The 21967-nt window shown below is 39.3% G+C and overlaps 1 protein-coding gene across 1 annotated transcript in view; it reads left to right on the plus strand.

The window, feature by feature from the left end:
* ca8 (carbonic anhydrase VIII) overlaps window positions 1–16239 on the plus strand; it is an 18770-nt gene extending 2531 nt beyond the window's left edge. The window contains exons 2-9 of the mRNA XM_053506935.1: window positions 6034–6225; window positions 6396–6520; window positions 8993–9088; window positions 9208–9270; window positions 10493–10541; window positions 10755–10867; window positions 12611–12785; window positions 15392–16239. Coding sequence (XP_053362910.1) covers window positions 6034–6225; window positions 6396–6520; window positions 8993–9088; window positions 9208–9270; window positions 10493–10541; window positions 10755–10867; window positions 12611–12745 — 773 coding nt within the window. The 3' untranslated portion in view covers window positions 12746–12785; window positions 15392–16239. The remainder of the gene's footprint in view (window positions 1–6033; window positions 6226–6395; window positions 6521–8992; window positions 9089–9207; window positions 9271–10492; window positions 10542–10754; window positions 10868–12610; window positions 12786–15391) is intronic.
* Window positions 16240–21967: the final 5728 nt, after the last annotated feature.

Raw genomic sequence — 21967 nt, forward strand, 5'->3', positions numbered from 1 at the left:
ATTATTTAAACCTGTAATATGGCTTAAGGGAATAAAACACTTAGGGATCATGCAGTTATAGGAAACTAATCTACAGGCAGGAAGTGATGCAGTTTGAGAAACTCTGATGGTTTTATGGTTATAAAAATTTATTTTATTTTTTATTTCCCTTTATTTCTCTTCTATCACAGCAGCCCACCAACAATTCTACATTTGAATGTAGTTGGGAATGATGTCATACTTGGTACTCATGTTACCTATGTTACGTATAATTTTGCCAAAACAAGTTCTCATTTCTATCATAGCAGCTATAAACACTCTCACTCGTGAAGTTAATAAGACACCTGTAGACTCCTTCCATCCATGACACAGGAACACGTTTCTCCTTGAACGAAACTCAATCCTGTTTATCATCAGTGGAGCCTGCGCTGTACGAGCCGTCTCTATAGAAACGAAAAAGCTCCAGAACAAATGCATCAATATAAGTCTGCGCTACTGTTAGAGCTGCTGTTATAGAGAATTAATCAACACCTTCTGACTAATCAGAGCGCAGCATCTTCACCTTTGTCAGAATTTGCAGCATTAATCTCAGAGCGTCTACGTCCTGTCTGGATCCCAAACCCACACCAACTCCACAGACACAGGGAGAGATAACAGTCAGGTCTGGTCACAGTCACATAATGTATAATGTGAATGTATATTAAGTGTAGAGTGCAAGCAGAGACTCCGGCAGGACTAACTATGACATCATAACTAAAAGGGAGAGCCAGAAGGAAACACAGATATGAGGGGGAACTGAGATGTAAAGCGACCAATCACCTCACCGTCAACAAACGTCAACAAGAGTGATCAATGAGAGTGAGGAAGACAGCATCCAAACATACCAGTTCACCATAATACTCTACGTCCATGAGTCCCCCAGATCTGCTCCTTTACCTAAGGCTAATCTACTCATTCTATATTTTTTTGGGGTTTGTTTGATCGCTTAACAAATCGTACAAACAATTAATTCAAAGGACCAAAAGAACTAGAATATTAAATGTTAACGAAATGTTTAACCTGATTAGGCAAAACAAAATGAAAGAAATTAGTATTATACACACACACCAGTGGCGGCTGCTCTAAGACTACAATGGAAGCTCCGCCTCCTCTACTATGTCAGAAAATAAATGCTCATATATGCACTGTCGTATTTATATTGGTTTTAATAAAAGTGTGCTAGAACGCGTTTAACTTCATGACCAGCTCGTTCAGAATCAGGTATTTATTGTAGATTGTTTAAGGAGTGAATGGAGCAGTGGGCGGGCCAGGACGCTGGGCTGCTGCATGATGATTGGAGGAGCTGTTTAAAGGTCGGAACCCCTTTTTTGATTGACAGCATGTCTTAAGTATACATCAGCGCTACAGAGATTCGCGTTCAGTCCCATGCAGTTTTGCAGGTGAAGTGGTACGACGAACTGCTGCACTCTGTATTGTTTACTGGTGTTTTAAACCATTTTTGTTTGTACAAATCATTCTTTAAATAATAATAAAAAAAAACATATTATAGCGTTCTTGACTTTGCTCCTTGTTTCAGCATCGTAAAGTTAGTTCGTTTATATAATTAAAGTAGCTCGTGGAAGGGGAAACTAGCCAGCTAGCACACTGTGCATAATGGCAGACGCAGACGGGGCTAATATTGTTGACCTGCTTTCGGCAAAACCATTTCGTAGTCTTCCTTACGAGGAGAGACTCAGAATTAAACGACAGGGCAGACCGATGCTCAAGATGGATCTGGTGCAAAAATCAGGAAAAAATAACAGGTCTTTTCAGCTCTCCTGGTATGAGAAGGTGAACTGGCTGACTGGAAGTGCTACGACAAAGAAAATGTACTGTTGGCCTCCTGATGAAACCTTCTGAGGGAATGGGATGTGTTTGGTCAAACCTGGGTTTTGGGGATCTGGGTAACTTTGACAGGACATACAAAAGGCATGAAAAGTGCAAAGAACATAATGAATTTTATAATGAAGGACTAATATGAGCTTCCCCTGTTTCAAAAGCTAGCAGCCGCCACTGACACACACACATACACACACACAATAGCATTTTAAGTGTGTAAGGTAGTAAAATCTAGCATTGATATGTATTTTATTTTCCGCTCCCTTTATGTTTGGTCCAGGGCTCCTCTACACTTTTATTACTGCTACTACTCCTACTAATAATAATATCAGCAAATATCATTAATATATCACAAATGTATCCAATTATTAGAAGTAATAATAGTATTTAAATGTAAATATATAGAAAGTAAAAGAGAAATAAATTTGGTCCATAACCACTCAATAAAACAATCCATTGTAATGAGTTTTATACGGAGAACCCAGCGATTTATTATAAGAAATGTATTTTTTTCTTGTTTTAAATTCTAACTACATGAAAAAATTTCTGCAGAGAATTTTTCCACTTTTAGAAACCTATATTTATTTTTTACTCAAAAAATTAGTTTTTTTGTTGAAGGGGTGAGTGGTGGCGCAAATACTTTTGTGCTATAGCCACAATCATATAAAAAATTGCTGTGCAGTTTGTGTGCTTAAAGTAGGATTGAAAAATTGCCGAATTTGAATTTTTTGCAGTTAACATGTGAATTGGTCGAGTTAACGTTATTACGCTGTTCACTTTTATTACACTCATGCCTTACATAAACTAGTGAGCTAACGAGCACTAACGCTGTGCGGTCTGCAGATGATGGGGTGAGTGCCAGTGTTCTGTGTGTAAACCCTCCCTGCGCTGATGGGGAATACATGAGGGTTGAGGTTTCAATAAACCAGGAGATGGTGGGTTCAACCCCAAAAATTTTTTTGTCAATTAAGTTAAGTCTTTATTTGTCACATATACATTACAGCACAGTGAAATTCCTTCTTTGCATATCCCAGCGTAGCTGGGGTCAGAGCGCAGGGTCAGCCATGATACAGCGCCCCTGGAGCAGATAGGGTTAAGGGCCTTGCTCAAAGGCCCAACAGTGGCAAGCTGGTGGAGCTGGGGATCGAACCGCTGATCTTCCGATCAGTAACTCAGTGCCTTAACCCTCTGAGCCACCACTGCCCCCAATTGTTTTAAATGCAGCTCATTTGACCAAGTGATGAGGATTTGCCAGAACTCAGTCAGTAAATTTACAGAGCGAGAATAAGTGACGTTAATCCATACGAAGAACAGTGGCCTGTGTGTGTGTGTGTGTGTGTTTTGGCAGCATATCGAAAATTAGAACATTGTAAAATCCCCTGGAGGAAGTTTTCAGCCTTACAGGATTGTAGACGCTAATAGCGACGGGACTCTGGAGCCGAAGAGATCCTAATTTAACTCCTGCATTAAAGCCTTAATTTAGCGTCCTCATTAAAGACACAGAAAAGAAAGCCTTTGCTAATATAAACCCAGTTTAGGGAGTTCTTATTGGCTGGAAGCGGCAGAGATGAGATCATGTGACTCCTTGCGGACAGAAGGATATCTGACCCTGGGAACAATTTATTCCTGGATTATTTTATGTGACTTTTATTAGCTGTGACTTTTATTAGCTCTCAATGAGCCACTGGTCCATTAGCGAGGCTGCGATACTGAACTTAGCCTTCTGACTGTATATCAGGATCATTACAGTAAGTCTACAATGTCAGACATTTCACTGCGAAACTGAACCTAAACACCACAATCACCAAATCATCAGTTTGACAGCAAAATGAGATAATTCCATTTTGCAGTTTTGGCAGTAAAGCAAAAGAGCATTATGAATTTGTGCATGTTTCCTTCGAGTCACAGGGATGTTATATCATATTTTGGTAACATTGTTTGGGTTAAATCAGTGTGAATTGTGTGTAATGTTGCAAAACGCTATAAATCCATCTCCCTCTACAGTTTTGTAAAACTGAATAAACTGTAATGCCGTTTGATTGGTGATTATTTAATTATGCAATTTAATATAAGTAATTTATTAGTTGAGTTTTAATACAAACAATAACAAACTCGTGTTTTGACTGTGAATTTTATAACTGTTACTTTAGGCCGTGTGCAGACTACAGACATTTTCTTCCTGGCTATTACATAAAGGGATAATGGAAGGGTGTGACGTTTTTTATCAGAAAACCAAAGAGCAATTTTATCCTATATTTTATTTGCCCTGCACAGGTAACAGGTGGCATTGCTAAAAAACCAGTGCCAGTGAGAGGCAGAGGGAAAAAAAGTGACGTATGGATTCATAAATGGAGCAGAAGGTTGCACTACAGACTCACTTACACATAGCTTTAGGTATATAACATGGTGTTCTCACATTGTAAAGCGAAGGATTTACTTGTAGAAGCTGCTGTTTTGCACAGATCTGATGAGATTAGCTTTTCAGACTGTGGCGTGTTTTGCTACATAAAATGCAGCCACTATGTGCCATGAAGTGTAGAAGTTCAAAGCTTTTAAAAGGGGGACGTTCAGCTGTTTCCAAATTAAAGACAACCTTCTATTTCAAAATAAAAATCTAATCTTAAAATGGTGTTTATCTCGTTCTGCCATCAAACTGTTGCTCGTGCATTGCAAATAAAAGTGAAGCTGAAGTTGCTACGTTTCTCTCCCAAAAAAACAACAGGTCTGTAACTAGGTGTGAAAACAAACACTTCATAGACGATATTATTGTTAGTGATAATAAAAAGAAGAGAATACAACTGCTGTTTGGTTTCCTGCTTAGTGCTACATGCACACCATCTTAATATCTTTTTTTTAAATATCAAGAATGAAATCGTTCCTAGCATGCACATCTGGAATTTCCTTCAGGATCAATAAAGTATTTATCTATCAATCTTTAACTGAAACAGACACACAGCCTGTAGCGAATAACACTAGGCTAGTGCAGGAGTGAGTAAGGGTGCAGTGAGCTCTACACTCTCAGCCCTCGCACCCCAACGAACTGTTTCATGACCTTGTTCTGGCTCTTGTGGCCTTCTACTCGTGCTTTGTTTTGCTCTCTGAAGGTTTGTGGTCGAAGGCCGTATTAGTCCCTGACTGAGAAACTCCAGCACTCAGCACTGATCTCAATCTGCTCGAGACAGGTCTGATCTGAGTCTGATTACACCACACGCTCATGTTACACATCATTACCGCAGAAGTGACCGTCCTGTCTCTGCACTCTCAGGAGAGAGAAAAACAATCAAAGGTTTAAAGAGTGTTTTTGACTTGTTTGAAGTTGTAGGTTTAGTGGGCAGCTTCGTCTGGAGAAGGTGAACATCACGCTACAGTAATTCAATTAATTTGTGTTTAAGGTCTTTTTATCATACTTGAAAATCTTTACCCCTAAGGGAGGCACAACAGCGTCAAGTACATGTACACTTTACTGTTAGAACGATGGGGACGATAGTGAGCACACGGGTGGCTTAAACAAAGCCCTGCATTGTGATTGGTCGGAAGTAGTGTTAATTTCGTCAATGAAAATAATGACGAAAAATATTCTTTGGCGACTTTTTATCCTGGAACTAAGACGAGACGATGACGAGACGTCACAGATATCATGAACAGTGACAAAATCAGCATGCAGTAGTTGACGAAATAAGACAAGACTAAATTCTGGTTTAAAAAATAAAAACTAATAAAACATCTGTCTTTATTTTCATCTACATTTTATTTTTGGCCCGATGCGCTGTGATACGGTGTTCATTGGTTATGGAACGAGCAGTAGTACAGTAGTACACCTCATACATTATCTTTATATTGACCTGGAGAAAAACAGCCCATGGACTAGATTGACTGTAGGGTTAATTAATAATTATAATCTTATTGCTAAAATGTTACATTTTCATTGACAAAAACTAGACGAAAATACTCAAAGGTTCCTTTGATTGAAATTAGACTAAAATGTCCAGACTTTTAGTCGACTAAAACTTGACTAACAAAAAATAGGATCAGATTTAATAAATATAATAAAACTATCAGGGACATTTATACCGGGACTAAGACTAGGACTAAAATTGAAAATAGCCGACAAAATTAACTATAAACTTTAAATAAAATAATTAAAAGTGTTGTGTGTGTGTGTGTGTGTGTGTGTAGGTGTGGAGTGGGGTCTCCTGTTCCCCGACGCAAATGGAGAGAATCAGTCTCCCATAAACCTAAACTCGAGAGAAGCTCGTTATGACCCCAGACTGTTGGAGGTCGGTTTAACGCCCAACTACGTGGTGTGTCGAGACTGTGAGGTCATCAACGATGGACACACGGTCAGGATCATGCTCAAGTCGAAATCAGGTACCAACGTGCACCAGTAATGACCGAACATCAAGTCTGTACAGCAAGACTAATAATCAGTATAATTTAGGCTCTTCTCCAATTTTTGTATAGTTTTTTTTTATTTATTATTTTTTTTTATAACTTGCAATATGTTTTCCCTCCGTCTCTCTCTGGTGTTCGGGCTGCAGTGGTGACTGGAGGTCCTCTGCCCAGTGATCACGAGTTCGAGCTGCATGAGGTTCGGTTCCACTGGGGCAAAGAGAACCAGAGAGGCTCCGAACACACTGTTAACTTTAAGGCCTTTCCCATGGAGGTCAGTTTTTTACACACACACACATACACAAACATACAGACACATACACACACACACGCAAACATAGAATTTTAGAATTCAATTAGGCAGTGAGACAACTTGTATTTTAATTGTACTTGTAATTAGAAAAACAATCTGTGTAGAAAAGAAAGGGAAAAAAAAAGTGTCCAAAAATGTAAAAACTAGAAAGATTTTTTAAAAAGAAACTATGAATAAAAGTTGGATATTTGTTAAAAAAAAAAAAGTTTAAATGAAAGAAGAAAACACACGTCCAAATAAAAAAAATAAATAAACCAAAGTCATAATGAGGCAAAATAAAAAAAAAAGGTTAAGAAAAATGCTTTCGTCCAAATAAACATAAAACAATCAAAAAACATAAACAGAAAATAATAAATAAATAAATAAATAAATAAAACAGCCTTTGTTGCAAAATTTTAAAAGCCCTGTCATAATCAAGGGTAAAAAATAAATTGGAAAAATTTAATCAAGTTAAAAAAGAATTTGGTCCAAATATCTGCCAAAAAAAAAAAAAAAAAAAAAATATATATATATATATATATATATATTTTTTTTTTTTTTCACCTTCATGACACATAGGAACAGAGTGAACACATTTCGCACTGTGGAGGGTGTGGGATCGAACCCCGTGGACTGAAGCCGGCACTCGATTCTGTCTCGCGTCTCGACGCGGCGCTAAGGACAATTCCCCGAGCTCCATCGGCTGTAATTTCCAGAAAACATCCATCGATTACGGTTTATATTTCTGCTTCTGATGAAACCCAGGATCCTTCCACTCTGAGCGCTAATGACTTCTAGCCCACAGACAATTAGCATCTTTCATGTAAGCGTGCACCACTAATGTTCAATTTGTACTTTATGAAACCACACAGAATAAAAAACGCAGAAGTGAGCACTCGAACGTGAATATATATTTCGTTTAAACTCCTAATCGAGGGTTAGTTCTAAAGTTAGCATGAAGTAAACCATAGCAACAAACCTGCTACATTTACTAGCGAACCTTTACACTCACGCTAATTAAGCCAGACAGGAACAAACACTTGTGATTAGCATTTAGCATCAGAATATAAATATTAACCTAAACACAGGAGCTAGTTAGCAATTCCATGATTCAGCAAATTCAATCCCTACCTTAATTAGAAAACAGCATGTTTTAGTGTGAAGAACTAGCCAATTAGCATGCTAGCTAGTTAGTTAACCAGAGTAAACTTAAGTCATTAGAGTTAGTGAGCATTTATTATGTAGCCAGTAGTTTAGCTACAATTAGTATTTAACTGAAGAGAATTAACATTATTAGCCAAGTAGCACATAAGCTAATACAGTAGGTTGAATCTCTAAAGCTAACTATTTAGTGAATTAACCGAATGAAGAAGCACACTAGCTAGCAGTGATTAAGCCATTTAGCATCACAGCGATTTGGGGCAAACTAGGCAGTTAGCAAAACAGCAGTTAGCTGATTTAACCAAGCTGTAACCTAGCTAAAGTTATCATCAGCCAAATACCGCTAGTTTATTAGCAGTGTGTAAAAAAACAGTATTTATTGGAATCTTGGTTCACAAACGCCCCGGAGTACGACCAAATACGACCAGGACCAAAAATATCACCTAAAATTTGTCTCTGTTTACAAACTGCTCCTGAGAACACGAGCCAGAAACCGCTATCCCAAGCTGCCGCTATCAGCTGAACTCATACACGAGTGCGTAGCACAGCAACAGTTTTGCTCAGTCAGCAATTGTGGATCATGATAAAAGAATTTTGTGCAAAGTTGAGTGACGTTCAAGCCTCTGCTGAGAAGTATCGTCTCAGCAAATCTGTGTAGAGTGCTACGCCTTATGAACGATAATGCAGTCTGCTTTTTGTGTAGCGCAGGTGTGCAAGTGTGCAAATGTCTCTGGATAGATTTATAGACAAACCGGCTGCCATGAACCAACCAAAAGGCCAAGAAACAAAAAAGAGAGAAAAAACTTCTGAAGAAGAATTACACAGTGTTATGGAAATGGACTCTCCCCCCAAACACTAACCCCTCCCCATGTTTGCTTTCTTCTGCACAGTTTATATTTATATTTAGTGCTGTATTATATATATATATGCTGTGCTTTTTACTGTCCTGTGTGTGTGTGTGTGTGTGTGTGTGTGTGTTTATTTATACTGTTGGTGTGATATTGACGCACAAACAATACTGAGAGCTCTTTAAATAAAGTGTATACACACGTCCTGTGCACCTGCCACAGCACACACACACACACACACACACACACACAGGGACTTCATGTCGCACTAAAAGCTTTAAAACTTGTTGTTGTACCTTATTTACACCAAATGTATCCTAATTGTTGGTGTGGGAGTAATAATACACCCAGGAACATGATGCTGTGGAAAAATAATCAACTTCAAAGTTATAACAGTAACCCTGCTTCGTGTGTGTGTGTGTGTGTGTGTGTGTGTGTCCTCTAGCTCCATCTGATCCACTGGAACAGCACGTTATTCAACTCCATAGACGATGCCATGGGCCAGAGGAACGGCATCCTCATCATCGCTCTCTTCGTCCAGGTGTGTGTGTGTGTGTGTGTGTGTGTGTGCATGCGTACATGCATGCGTGTTTGTGTGTGTGTGGGCGGGGGGGTTATTACCTCTGTAAGTGTGTTCATGAGTGTGTTTATTTCGTGCAGATCGGTAAGGAACATCTGGGTCTGAAGGCCGTCACGGAGGTGTTACAGGACCTGCAGTATAAAGTACACACACACACACACACACACACACACACACACACACACGCGCGTCTATCCTTGTGAGGACCATCCAGTGATTACTGTAGCTCATCAATACTTAAAATAAAATAAATGTTGTACAAACATCATGTTGTGTAAAGACACCAGACGCTACACACTCAGACGCTCGTCCTGCCTAAGCAGCCTTTTAGTGAAATAATAGTTATACAGGGCGTTCAAGTCAAAGTGGGACTGAGAGTAAAAACTGCCTTTATGTCTCTATATAATCCCCTGATACACTAGTGCACTTATTGTGTGTACTACGTATGATGCCCCCAGTGTTTGGATACCATCAAGGTTAAAGGTTTTCTCAGTACATCAGAGCCGTGATCGGACTGTGTGTCTGATTCAAGGCTGAAACGCAGGCCTCCCAAGAACTCCTTTAATGGCTCAAAAATGTGGAAATGTGGATGTGCCAATTTAATTTAATTCAATTTTATTTATATAGCACTTTGAAAAATGTTCATTGTCTCAAAGCAGCTTCACAAAAATAAAAATAAACAAATAAGTCTGATCTGAGTTCCTGTAATGTACAAGTGGTGTTGTGTGTGTACAGTTCACACAGATGATATTAGCCTTTTTGTGACAAGTTATCCATCGAATTTAAACGATCAGGCGTTCCAAAGTCCCACTTGACTTGAATGCCCCTCGTAAATGTTGTTTCATAAATAAATTTTTTTCCAGATTTCCGTGATGTTATTTTTCCGCATTGTTTCCTGATTGTATGTCGATAAACTGGATTGTAGAAATCAGCGGCAAATTTACCAAATGTTTTAGCCACGATCACAAAACTTTATAAAAGGCAATGAGAGAAATAATAGAAATTATAATTAGAAATAGATAAAATATTGACTAAATGGTAAAAGAGCGGCTTCTAAATCTTGCAGTAACGCAGCTCATCCAGTGCAGCGCAGCAGCTAACGTAGACTCTCACACACACAACAACCACTCCTGATTTACAGGGTGCCATTACTTCTGTTAGTGGAAGCTATTAAAGTATTAAATACCACAAAATCTGTAATAATCATTCCTGTAACATTGATGGTTTAACCTGACGGGTTTCACACACGTATAGCGTGACGAGTTTATTCCTCCTGGTTTGCAGCATCGACTTGAACAAATCATAAAAGTAATAAATGTAAATAATCATAATTTTTGTGTAACAACTAATATTTTGTCATTACAGGGAAAGACAAAAGTTATTCCATGTTTTAATCCTAACACTTTACTACCAGGTACGTTTCACTCTATCCTAAGTCAAATGTATCTTTTTCTTTTATTTCCGTACCTTAGAATGTTCTATAATTCTAAGTTTTATATCGATGTTTTTTTTTTTTTAATGATAATTTCGTAGCCTTGTGACTCCCTGCTGTTGACTGGCGACTATGAGATCAAATTGCCGTAAGAACTTCACTCACATGTCATTGTGTTTATTGTTCTTGATTCAGATCCGTTATTAAGAGATTACTGGGTGTATGAAGGTTCTTTAACGACACCGCCGTGCAGCGAAAAAGTCACCTGGATCCTTTACCGCTACCCGCTAACCATCTCCCAGATGCAGGTAAATACAACACAGCACATCAGATATTAAATACTTTATATGATGTTAATTTTACATACATTACAAAATGATAATTGTTTAAGAAATGGCAGCTTTAAATAAATGTCCTGAATTAAAGTTAAAATTTAGACATAACGTTTTTACTGCACATGTACCTCTGGGGGCCGATATCAGAAATCTGCCCTCTAGTGGCAGCCATGTTGTTTACAAACAAGCCTGAGCCGTGGCGATTGGTGGAAGATTTTGTATGCAGGGTAATAGTATATAGTAAGTATGCTTAAAAAATAAAAAAAACAGATAATAAGGTTTGTACGGTCCGCAGTACTGAGGAGAGAGCAGCTGTCTGACTAAACCCACATTCACACCCAGTCACAGAAGCACTTTCAGTAAGAACACACGTCTGATAACGTTATGCTGATATGCTAAAGTGGAATAAGTGTAAATATAAAGTAAGCATCATAAGTTTCTCACGACTGTGCCTGTTTTCTAATTGTGCTTCCTCAGCCCAATCCTTTGACATGCTGTTTTTCTTAAACACATGACGGCGTTGCTCTGAGATGAGGTTGTGTTAGCTGTGTTGATCATTAACGCCGCTACCTTTCTAATTCTGTGAATTGTTACAGGTTACACATTATGAAAATCTGTTAATGCAGCCCCTTCCAGAGCTCACACAGAATACACTGCAGTGCCTGAAGTTTGATAAAAAAAGACACTTCATAAGACAGTCAGACAATCAGAACTTAATCAGACGCAGAACTCCTCGGAGCAGGCCTTGGCGCCGATTGGACCATGTTCAGAGAGACAGGAGCAGAGGTGGGTAGAGTAGCCAAAAAATGTACTCAAGTACTAGTACTTCAAAATAATATTACTCAAGTAAAAGTAAAAAAACATTCGGTGAAAGGATACTCAAGCTGATTTTTTTAATTCCGCCTGGTGCTGAAGATTTTTTTGCTGCTATGCCGCCAGTTTGTGTGGTCATGTGACTACATGTGATTATTGTTGCTGCGTCTGATTGGTAAAACAGAATCATGTGGTACACCGGCTGCATGTGTAGAATAGATGGTTATAAAAGTAACAAGTCGAGTGTAGCGGAGTGAGAGTAGCGTTTCTTCTTCTCAATTAAAAGTGAAAAGTAAGGTGCAGTAAAACTACTCGTAGAAGTACTTTAAAAAAAATAGGTTACTTAAGTAAATGTACAGGAGTAAATGTAACTCGTTACTACACACCTCTGGACACGAGTGAGTGAATAGAACAGTGACGGCTAATGTGATTAAACACACGAGTGTGAGGGAGCTGAACTAAAGCCAGGGCTCTGATCTCAGGATCCTGTCGTGTTGGAGCTCCAGATCAGCGACGCCTCAGGGGAAGCGTGTGTTTTGTTAGGAGTGATGGAATAAGGCTGTTAAGAATAAATCATTAGGAAAAGAAGAAGAAAGAAGAGAAGGACAGGAAAATTAGAAATAAAAAGTAATATGGAATTAAAAACGTAATAAAGAAATAAAAAGGCAAATAAGTGTGTTTATATGGACATGGATGTGCAGGTCCAGACACGAAGGTCATGAAGGGACACTGAGGAAAAGGGCATTCCTCTGGCATGACACACACACACAGTCATATTGTTAAAAGCACTTTATATATATATATATATATATATATATATATATATATATAAAACATACCTATATATTATATAATATAATAAATAAATAAATTTACACCTGCGTATGTGCTTCCTGTCCTCAGATTGAGGAATTCCGGAGACTCAGGTCTCACATTAAAGGGGCGGAGCTTCTTGAAGGGAATGACGGGTTGCTGGGAGATAATTTTCGGCCAACGCAGCCTCTGAGTGACCGGGTGGTGCGAGCGGCGTTTCAGTAAAGCGCTGCTGCAGTAATCCTTTAGCTCTGTCACTCCCAGGGTAAGAGCTTAATCTCATCACACACACACACACACACACACACACACACAAATACACTGCCATTACCCTAGGTCACATATACATATCTAATCACACAGGATGAAAGGATGATGGGAAAGATGTGAAACCAAAACAAACTGGAAATTGGGGGAAAAAAGAACAAAAGAAAGAATGAGATAAAAAGGAGAACATAAAGAACACAATTGAAATATATAATAAAGGGAAAAATAAAGAAAAGAATGAGACAAATAAATAGAATTGAGGCAAGCAGAAGAAGAAAGTGAAAAAGAATGAAACCGAAAGAGAGACAGATGAAACATAAAAAAAGACATAGCGGGAGGAAATGAATTAAGAAGACAAAGAGCAAAAGTGATGCAAGCAGAAAAATGGTGAAGAGAAAGAAAGATGCACAAAGCAAGGAGGAACAGAAAATTAGAAGAAAAAAGTGGGCAAGATAGAAAAGTAATGGAATAAGAAAAAAACGATATATAAAGATTATATAAAGAATGAAAGGAACTTGGAGAGAGAGAGAGGGTGAAAATGTTGCTAAGTTGTTACGTCTCTGTGGTGTAAGAGGAATGAAACACTCTTACTTGAGGTCAGAGGTCATATGATGAGGGAACTGAGGTCAGAGGTCACAGTGTTATTGTAGTGGAATCAGGACACGGTGGAGTGCAGGAGTAAAGCGGTTCCCTATGATCTAGGACTTTACACAACATTGTGTGAGGAACGTTCCTATTTTAGTTCTCCCTAAAGACATCCTGCTCCTGATCCACTTCATCATCTCTCTGAAACCAGGACAAGTCAATGAGAGAGAGAGAGAGAGAGAGAGAGATCGCTTCCTTTCTCAAAGACACCTCCAGGCACGCAGGAGGGTCTAAAAGGGGACGTGTCCCAAATGACAGAAAGAGAGAACAGATGAATGAAAAAGAAAGAACAAAGGAAGGAAAAAAATTGCAGAGACAAACATAAAATAAAAATAAAAGCTGAAGAAACAAACAAGCAAGAAAAAGAAACAAGTAAAAGGTGAGAAATATAAAAAAACATGAAAAGAAAAGGGAAAGAAAGTAATGTAAAAAATAAGAAAATGGAAAGGAATAGAGAAGTGAAAAATGAAATAAAGGGCAGTTGTAGAAACAACAACAACAAAAAAAACATGGGGCACAAAGTAGGAAAAGAAGAAGCAGAAAAGGACTTTATAAGACAAAGTGTAAATTGCTGACAAACACACACACACCATGAAACGTGGATTTAAACACAAAACACCAAAAAATAAAGTCTGTGATGTGGATGTAAATTGAGTTCTTGAGCATCAGAGCTTGTTTCCTCACATTCTCTGGATCCAGTGTTTAATGTTCTAACAGTTCAACCTGGCGTCCCTCAAGGTTCGGCTTTATGGCCACTGATGCTTTACACTGACCTACTCAACTCGGTGCTAAGCCAGGGCTTTACCCTCGTATAGTATGCGATAGATATTACTCTACTGTAAGCAGTAGTAAGTTAGTTTTATTAGTTATTGTATCTGTTGTTGAAGCTGTAAAATAAATCTGTAGCAAAATTGTAAAGCTTTTTTTTTTGAAGGACACCAATACTTCTGATAACCGAGCTGACTGTAGATGTGTAATGTGTTTATAGTTTACTCTTTTCCAGACCACTGTAATTGTTTTTCAGCACTTTTCACACAATGCTGCCCTACTTATTGCTCACCTCAACGAGGTCACGGTTACTAAGGCAACATCAGTGTGAGGTCACTGTGGTATCCCACGATGCCGAGCTTTTATCTTAGCTCGCATTCTGCTAAAATCAGTGACACAGTTCCTTATAGTAAACCCCGGAGTTATAATTAAGTTTAAGTTAACTTGTGGCCTGCCAGTCTCAGTGTTTTACCTGTTTCAGGTAAAGGAGGCGTGATTTCTGTACTGTCACTCCAGATTAAAAAGGTGTAATCTTAGAGTCCTTCCATTTCAGTAGAGGAACCAAGTTAATGTGATGGGACCTTGGTGCCTGTTGGGTGGAGTGAAGAAAATGTGGCTAACAGTTTTATTGAAGGAGGTGTGGCCTCTGTCATTTAGTTTTACTAAAGGAGGTATGACCTCTGTAATTCAGTTTCACTGAAGAATGCGTGGCCTCTGTACCTTTTAATTTCACTGAAGAAAGTGTGGCCTCTGTAATTTGGTTTCACTGAAAGAGGCGTGGCCTCTGTAATTCAGTTTAACTGTAGGAGGTGTGGCCTCTGTAATTCAGTTTAACTGTAGGAGGTGTGGCCTCTGTAATTTAGTTTCATTGAAAGAGGCGTGGCCTCTGTAAATAAATTTTGCTGTAGGAGGCGTGGCCTCTGTACCGTTAGTTTCGCTAAAGAGGGCGTAGCCTCTGTACCTTTAGTTTTACTTAAAGAGGTGTGGCCTCTGTAATTTAGTTTTGTTATAGGAGGCATGGCCTCTTTAATTTAGTTTCACTGGACGAGGCGTGTCCTCCATATCTATCCAAATGGATTCGGTGTATCCTTTTAATTTTCAGTGACGTTATATCACATAATCCCAAATCCCAAGAGCTCTGAATTGAAGTCTGCCTTTAAACCTGTTTATCTCTTTTTTTCTGTTTTTTAGATTACAAAGCCGCGCCGGAGGAAAGAAACTGAACCCTCTCATTAAATCCTGCTTCATGTGAACTCGCATTAGCATAGTGCGAGCCTGACGCTAACAGTTTACACAACACGCTAATGAGTTTAACTTCATTGTGTGTTTCAACCTGCCAGTTTACACTGTCCCAGTCACACACCAAGGATTACTCACCACTAACTTGTGTAAACGTGTATAAGAAAGGTGCTAAGAACCAGTTACACCCTGTACACAGCAGGTTTAGCATCAGGAGCAGACGCATTATTCATTTTATTAGCTAGACTGAAGTTTTGGTATATCTGGAAATTTGATAGCTAACACACACATACACACACACACACACAAATATTATCTTATAGTAAACTGACTAGCTAGATAGCTTGCAGCATTGTGTTGTTGTTTGTAGCTTGCCATTACATTTCACCAGCTAAAGCAGCACGGACAGACAAGCGGCGTAACCTGCTAGGTAGCAGTAATTAGCATTCATGGAATATGCTAGCTCTGTACTACTGGAGTTAGCATAGAAATACATGATAAACATAAATTTAATATACAAATAATAATAATAAAAAAAAATACTCTGAATGTAAAGCTCAGAGGGTACGCCTGTCACATCGTTAGCTTTCCGTGTTTTTTTTTTAATCTCATGTTGCATGAGTTATCGTTCGTACGCACTGCAGCTCATAGAATAAACACCTAGTGTAACATTAAGTTAATATTTAGAACACTTTAATTATGGAAGTGAAGAACAAACTGTAACGCTTTCACATCATTTCCTACGGAGACGACGTGCTGGTGTTTAATGTTAACATAAATAAAAACGTTTTTAATTTAAACTGGGGAAGAGTGCGTGGTTTTTATAAAGAACGTACTGTATGATTTTGCTGCATTTTGGAAATAATGTGAAGGTGGACATCAGAGCCTTGTATTCGGTCTTTAAATAATAGAGTTAATTTTATTTAAAATATTTAAAATAAAATAATATGTTTTTTGTGTTAAAATAAATACTAAATAATAATAATAATAATATAGATAGAATAAAATTTTTTTTTTTTTTTACAAGTTTAATTAAACAACAGTTAGTTCCAACTGAGTAATCTGATTGGACGAGAGGCGTTCCACGAGTGCTGATAATGGACATTAACAGCACTGGGGATTTAAACTATATGGATGTTTCCTAATATTTGGAAAAATTCTGTGTTATACATTTTGTATATTATACAATTTGTCATGTTACAGTGTGTAATTTTTAGTTTGAATAAACTTTTTAAGAAAGGTTTTTTCAAAGTATTTTATTTCTTAAATAATATAACATCTCACTTTTAGTGTTTCATATGTGGCAGTAGAGTTTTTAAAAGCTGACATGAAGAGCAGCACAAATTTTGTTAAATTGTACCTTGCAGGAAGTGTGAAGGAAACACACACACACACACACACACACACACACACTGTATATAAAGATAGTGACTAAAAACAGAGTCCTAAAAATATTTGTAACGGTAATTTGTTTCTCCATCTACTTTAAAATGTAAAGTTGAGTTTTATTTCGTTTTGAGAGAAACACAACGCTGCCTCCATCACGATAAATAATAAATAAAAACACATTAAACCTGGAAAAGACATTTTTATACAATCAAATCTAAAGAGGATAGAGAGGAGCTGCTGAAGGAAATGATGATGTTATCTTCAGCTCAGGACCACAAAGTGACTCATAAAGGAAACGGGTAAAGAGCGCATCAGACATGGCCTGTGTCCCTCTCAGTCTCAGTGAAGGAGGCGTGGCCTGTGTATAAGTCAATCTCAGTGAAGGAGGCGTGGCCTGTGTATTTGTCAGTCTCAGTGAAGGAGGCGTGGCCTGTGTCCCTCTCAGTCTCAGTGAAGGAGGCGTGGCCTGTGTATAAGTCAGTCTCAGTGAAGGAGGCGTGGCCTGTGTATTTGTCAGTCTCAGTGAAGGAGGCGTGGCCTGTGTCCCTCTCAGTCTCAGTGAAGGAGGCGTGGCCTGTGTATTTGTCAGTCTCAGTGAAGGAGGCGTGGCCTGTGTCCCTCTCAGTCTCAGTGAAGGAGGCGTGGCCTGTGTATAAGTCAGTCTCAGTGAAGGAGGCGTGGCCTGTGTATTTGTCAGTCTCAGTTAAGGAGGCGTCGCCTGTGTCCCTCTCAGTCTCAGTTAAGGAGGCGTGGCCTGTGTCTCTGTGAGTCTCAGTGATGGAGGCGTGGCCTGTGTATTTGTCAGTCTTGGTGAAGGAGGTGTGGCCTGTGTCCCTTCCAGTCTCAGTGAAGGAGGCGTCGCCTGTGTCCCTCTCAGTCTCAGTTAAGGAGGCGTGGCCTGTGTATTTGTCAGTCTCAGTGAAGGAGGCGTGGCCTGTGTCCCTGTTAATAACTCAATAACCTTTAAAACCCCTGGTTTTATCAGCAGACATCTGACTACATTTAAATGAGTATTTTAAAAAGAATCCCCAAAATCCTGTAGCGCCCTCTGCTGTCTACATACTATTACTACTGCAACTGATAATAATACTTTTTGCATCATAGTACTGTGTTTTTTGTGTTTTATTATGGTTTCTTTATAATCAGTTCCAGAATTAGATTGTTTTTAAGTGTGAACAAGAACGAACCTGTTTCGATAACATAAAAAATATGATGTGTTGATCTTTAAGAACTAAACACTTTGTAATTGTTGCTGCTGTAAATTCTCTCTGTGTTTGGTAAGTTTCCTCGAAGTACTCCGGTTTCCTGCCCCAGTACAAAGACAGGCATATAAATACAATGGTAATCACCAACGGTCTGCACGGTCCTTTGTTGGACTGCAGAGGTTTCTCCAGGGAATGATGTAGGAGTATGAATAAAACACTTGTGTGTGTGCTGTTATAGGGAAATAATCAACATCATGGTAGTGACAGTCGCTTGATTATTCTGTTATTCTGATCATTTGCGGTGTTGAGTCTGTAAACCTTCACGCCGAACGTTGTTAACAAACTCTAATAGTTTTATGTCATTCAAAATGCACAACTTAATGGTCACACACTTGCCCCCATGTCCCCCCCCCCCATCTTTTTTTTTTATTAAAATGGATTGTTATTAACAGCTGCTGTAGAAAACCGAGATCACTGAAAACATCTTTTTATCTCTGGCAGAGAAATGAACGCGTTTTTTGTCGTAACTCCGAGCCCCGAGTAGAAACGGACCTGGGGTGACATCACAGCCGCGGCCTAATGAAGCCTGACGAGCTGAGCGCTTGCTCCTGCGTCATGCTAAATGAAGTGTTTCACCGCTGATCTGAGATCAGATCCTCCTCACATCGTTATTAAAGTCCTGATGAAAGGGAAATTACGAATGAGACAGATGTTAAGGTGATAAGAACTATTCCTCAGGCCTGAGATGGAGAGATTACAGCATCACTACGTTCTTCTCTGTAGACACACACACACACACACACACTTCAGCTTTTACTGTCATCCTGTGTGTATAGTGGTGCATTATGGGTATTTTGGGAACCGTTGCTAAATTTCAATTTAATCTCCTAAACTTTATTCCTACATATATGGAGATAAAACTGAAATGACTGGAACTGGGATAAAGTCCAACAGATTATTAAACTGTAGAAGGACAGAGCTGAACTTCACAGTGGAAATGTGGGCAGAAAAACATCCTGAATGAGCGTGAGAGGAGATCACACACAGCTGGTGAAGTCTCGAGTGCAAAAAATGTCCAGTAGAAACCAAAGCTTTGTTTAATAGTAAAAGAAAGAGCATTTTTACACGCACACACACACACACGCACACACACACACACACACACACCATAAAGACTGGACTTTGGAGCGGTTGAAAAAGTTCATGTGACCTGATGAATCCAGATTGTCCCTATTCCAGAGTGATGGGCGTGTCGCCATGTGTCACGTAATCAATCAGAAATCAATCATATTTAATCAGGATTTATAATTAATACACCGTTTGCTAAAATTATTTAAAAATATTATGTAAGTTGTCAATTTATGAACATTACATTAAATCATTGTTTTGCACAGAGTTCCTGCCTAGCGTGTGTGCCAAGTCCTGGCACTTAGCCTGTAGTGTGTAGCATAGCCATAGCATTAGTTCTCATGTTCAGTCTGGACTGTGTGTTTGTTCTTTATAATAAAAAACTTTACGTTATTAAAAGAAAGTCAGACTCGGCCAGTGAGGTTTGGCTATTGGAGATGGTAGCAGTCCAGCTGCCCTGTAACAAGACATCTTGACAGACAGCCCCATCTACTGGTGGAGCACAAATAGAGCTGCAGCACACCTGCCTTCACGTGAGATGCAGTGACCGACCACTGATCATACCTAGGGCCCAGGCACTATGACATCAGCCCTATGACATCATAGTGTGTGAAGGGCCCTCGTGTTCTTCTAAGAATTTTTATTCCAGCATTCAAGGCTTTTTGGAATCCTTAATATGCTCATGGAAGTTCATTATAACAGGAGATGTGGAGAAGTTCATATGGAGTCCAGTTGGTTATTGGAGGCTCAGGTAGACTGTAGGAAACTCCAGTCCTGAACTATCGAGCGACTGCTGTCACGAGTCCTCAGACATCCCAGACAGACCACACGGGGCGTCCATGTGATGAGATCTCCAACCAGGAGAGGGACACCAGGACGAGTCAGACAGGTCCAGAGGACAGATGGGGTCTGGATCACTGATGGCTCAGGAGCGACGTGTGTAGAGAGAGAGAGTTAGGTCTGGTCACAGTCACATAATGTATCAGGTGAATGTATATTTAGAGTAGAGTGCAAATATAATTTGCACTCTAATTTTACTTTGCGTTTCTTTCTTCCTCTTTATTCTCGGGTTCTGTGAGTGTTTGGTGTTTAGAGTTCTGTGTAATGTTTAGGGATGTGACTGTAGTGTTAAATGTGTGTATATTTGCTTCTATTTGTTTATTTTTGCACTCATTTTCCCCGTACCCTAGCTTCAGCAATGCAAATGTTAAGATTTTTCATGCTATTAAAGCAGCCTTTAAACCTAAGAGAGAGAGAGAGAGAGAGAGAGATAGAGATGAAGTAGTAGTGAGAGAGAGAGACCAGCAGGGAGCGCCCTGAGAACACGTATTACCATGTGGTCCAGGCGGCGGATTAGAATCAGTCATGGATAAAAACCATCAGCAGTGTGTTATCGTCTCTTCATCTCTTCTGACATTTCTATTATTTCTGCTCTAGATTTCCAGACAGATAAATTATTCTGAACGCAGTCACATGACTATTTAACCCCCGCCCCCCCGCCGCCCCCCCCCCCCCCAGGCCTACAGACAGAACGGTATTTATTTATAGAACATTATCAAAACAATCACATTGATTTATTTGGAGTAAAATCACTCCTAGGTCACATATTCTGTGGTAACAGATGATAACTAATCTAATGATGATCAGACACCATCATGCTACATAACTAAAACACACACACATCTGGAAAAACTAATCCCATCCAAATACTGCTTTAGCCTTTAATACTTGGTGAGCACGAAGTCCTCACCTGATTTCTAAACAGAACCTGCACCAGACACAAACATGTTGTTTTAGTGCAAAATACAGGAGGGGCGTTCAAGTCAAACCGGGACTGACTTGTGATCAAAGGTATAAACAGGCGATTGAGATTTACAGGAGACTTCGTACACAGTACAGTGATGAGACTCTTAGCCGCAGTAAAGCATCTGAACTGCAAACGTTTTAAAGAAGGCCGTACGTCTGTGCGTGACGATAACTTGTTTGCGGAAGAGACGCATCTGTCTGTGTGAACTCTACACACACTCACTCACCAACACCACTCGCTCATCACAGGAACTCGGCTGGGAGTTATCGCCACGCCCCCCCGTACCGTCCTGAACTCGCTCCAAGACATCCCCACGTGTTTGGTCCATTAAAGGAGTTCCTGGGAGGCCGGCGTTTCACACATGAAGCAGGCAGTCTGAGAGAAAACGTTCTACCTTGATGGTGTCCAAGCACTAGTGAGACACTGGGATAAGTGCATTAGTGTATCAGGGGATTAAAATAAACGGAGTTTTTACTCTCAGGACTGAGTTCTGTTTATACAATAAAAAGTGTATACAGTTATTTATTAATTGCTCTATGTAATGCCACAACATCCATGTTACTATATAGTAAAGTATAAGATATAAGAAGGACTTTATGCTCAGCCAGTATAACTAACCTGTTTTTTTCCATGTGATTGTATGACGTGTGATAATAAAGAAACAGAACGAGTGTCTACAGCTGCTGTAGTGTAAGTGACAACAGGAAGTGACCTCTATTCACTGTGGTATAAGAGGAACAGAGCAGGTGCTCTCTAAAACATTCTGTACTGAAGCAGGTGAATGATGAATGAGTTTTACAGGTGTGTGTGTGTGTGTGTGTGTGTGTGTGTGTGGTTGTACAGTGTGTCTTTGCTGCTGTGGTTACTGTATAAACTCCTGCGCTGAAGCGTGACGCATGAAATCCGTCTTTGTCCGGCTTAATCGCTGCACCTCTAATTGATTTGTTTCCATAGCAGAAGATGAGTTCAGTCCAGGTGTGTGTGTGTGTGTGTGTGTGT

This window comes from Clarias gariepinus, chromosome 11 (assembly GCF_024256425.1).
Source record: "Clarias gariepinus isolate MV-2021 ecotype Netherlands chromosome 11, CGAR_prim_01v2, whole genome shotgun sequence".
In the NCBI taxonomy this organism is placed as follows: Eukaryota; Metazoa; Chordata; class Actinopteri; order Siluriformes; family Clariidae; genus Clarias; species Clarias gariepinus.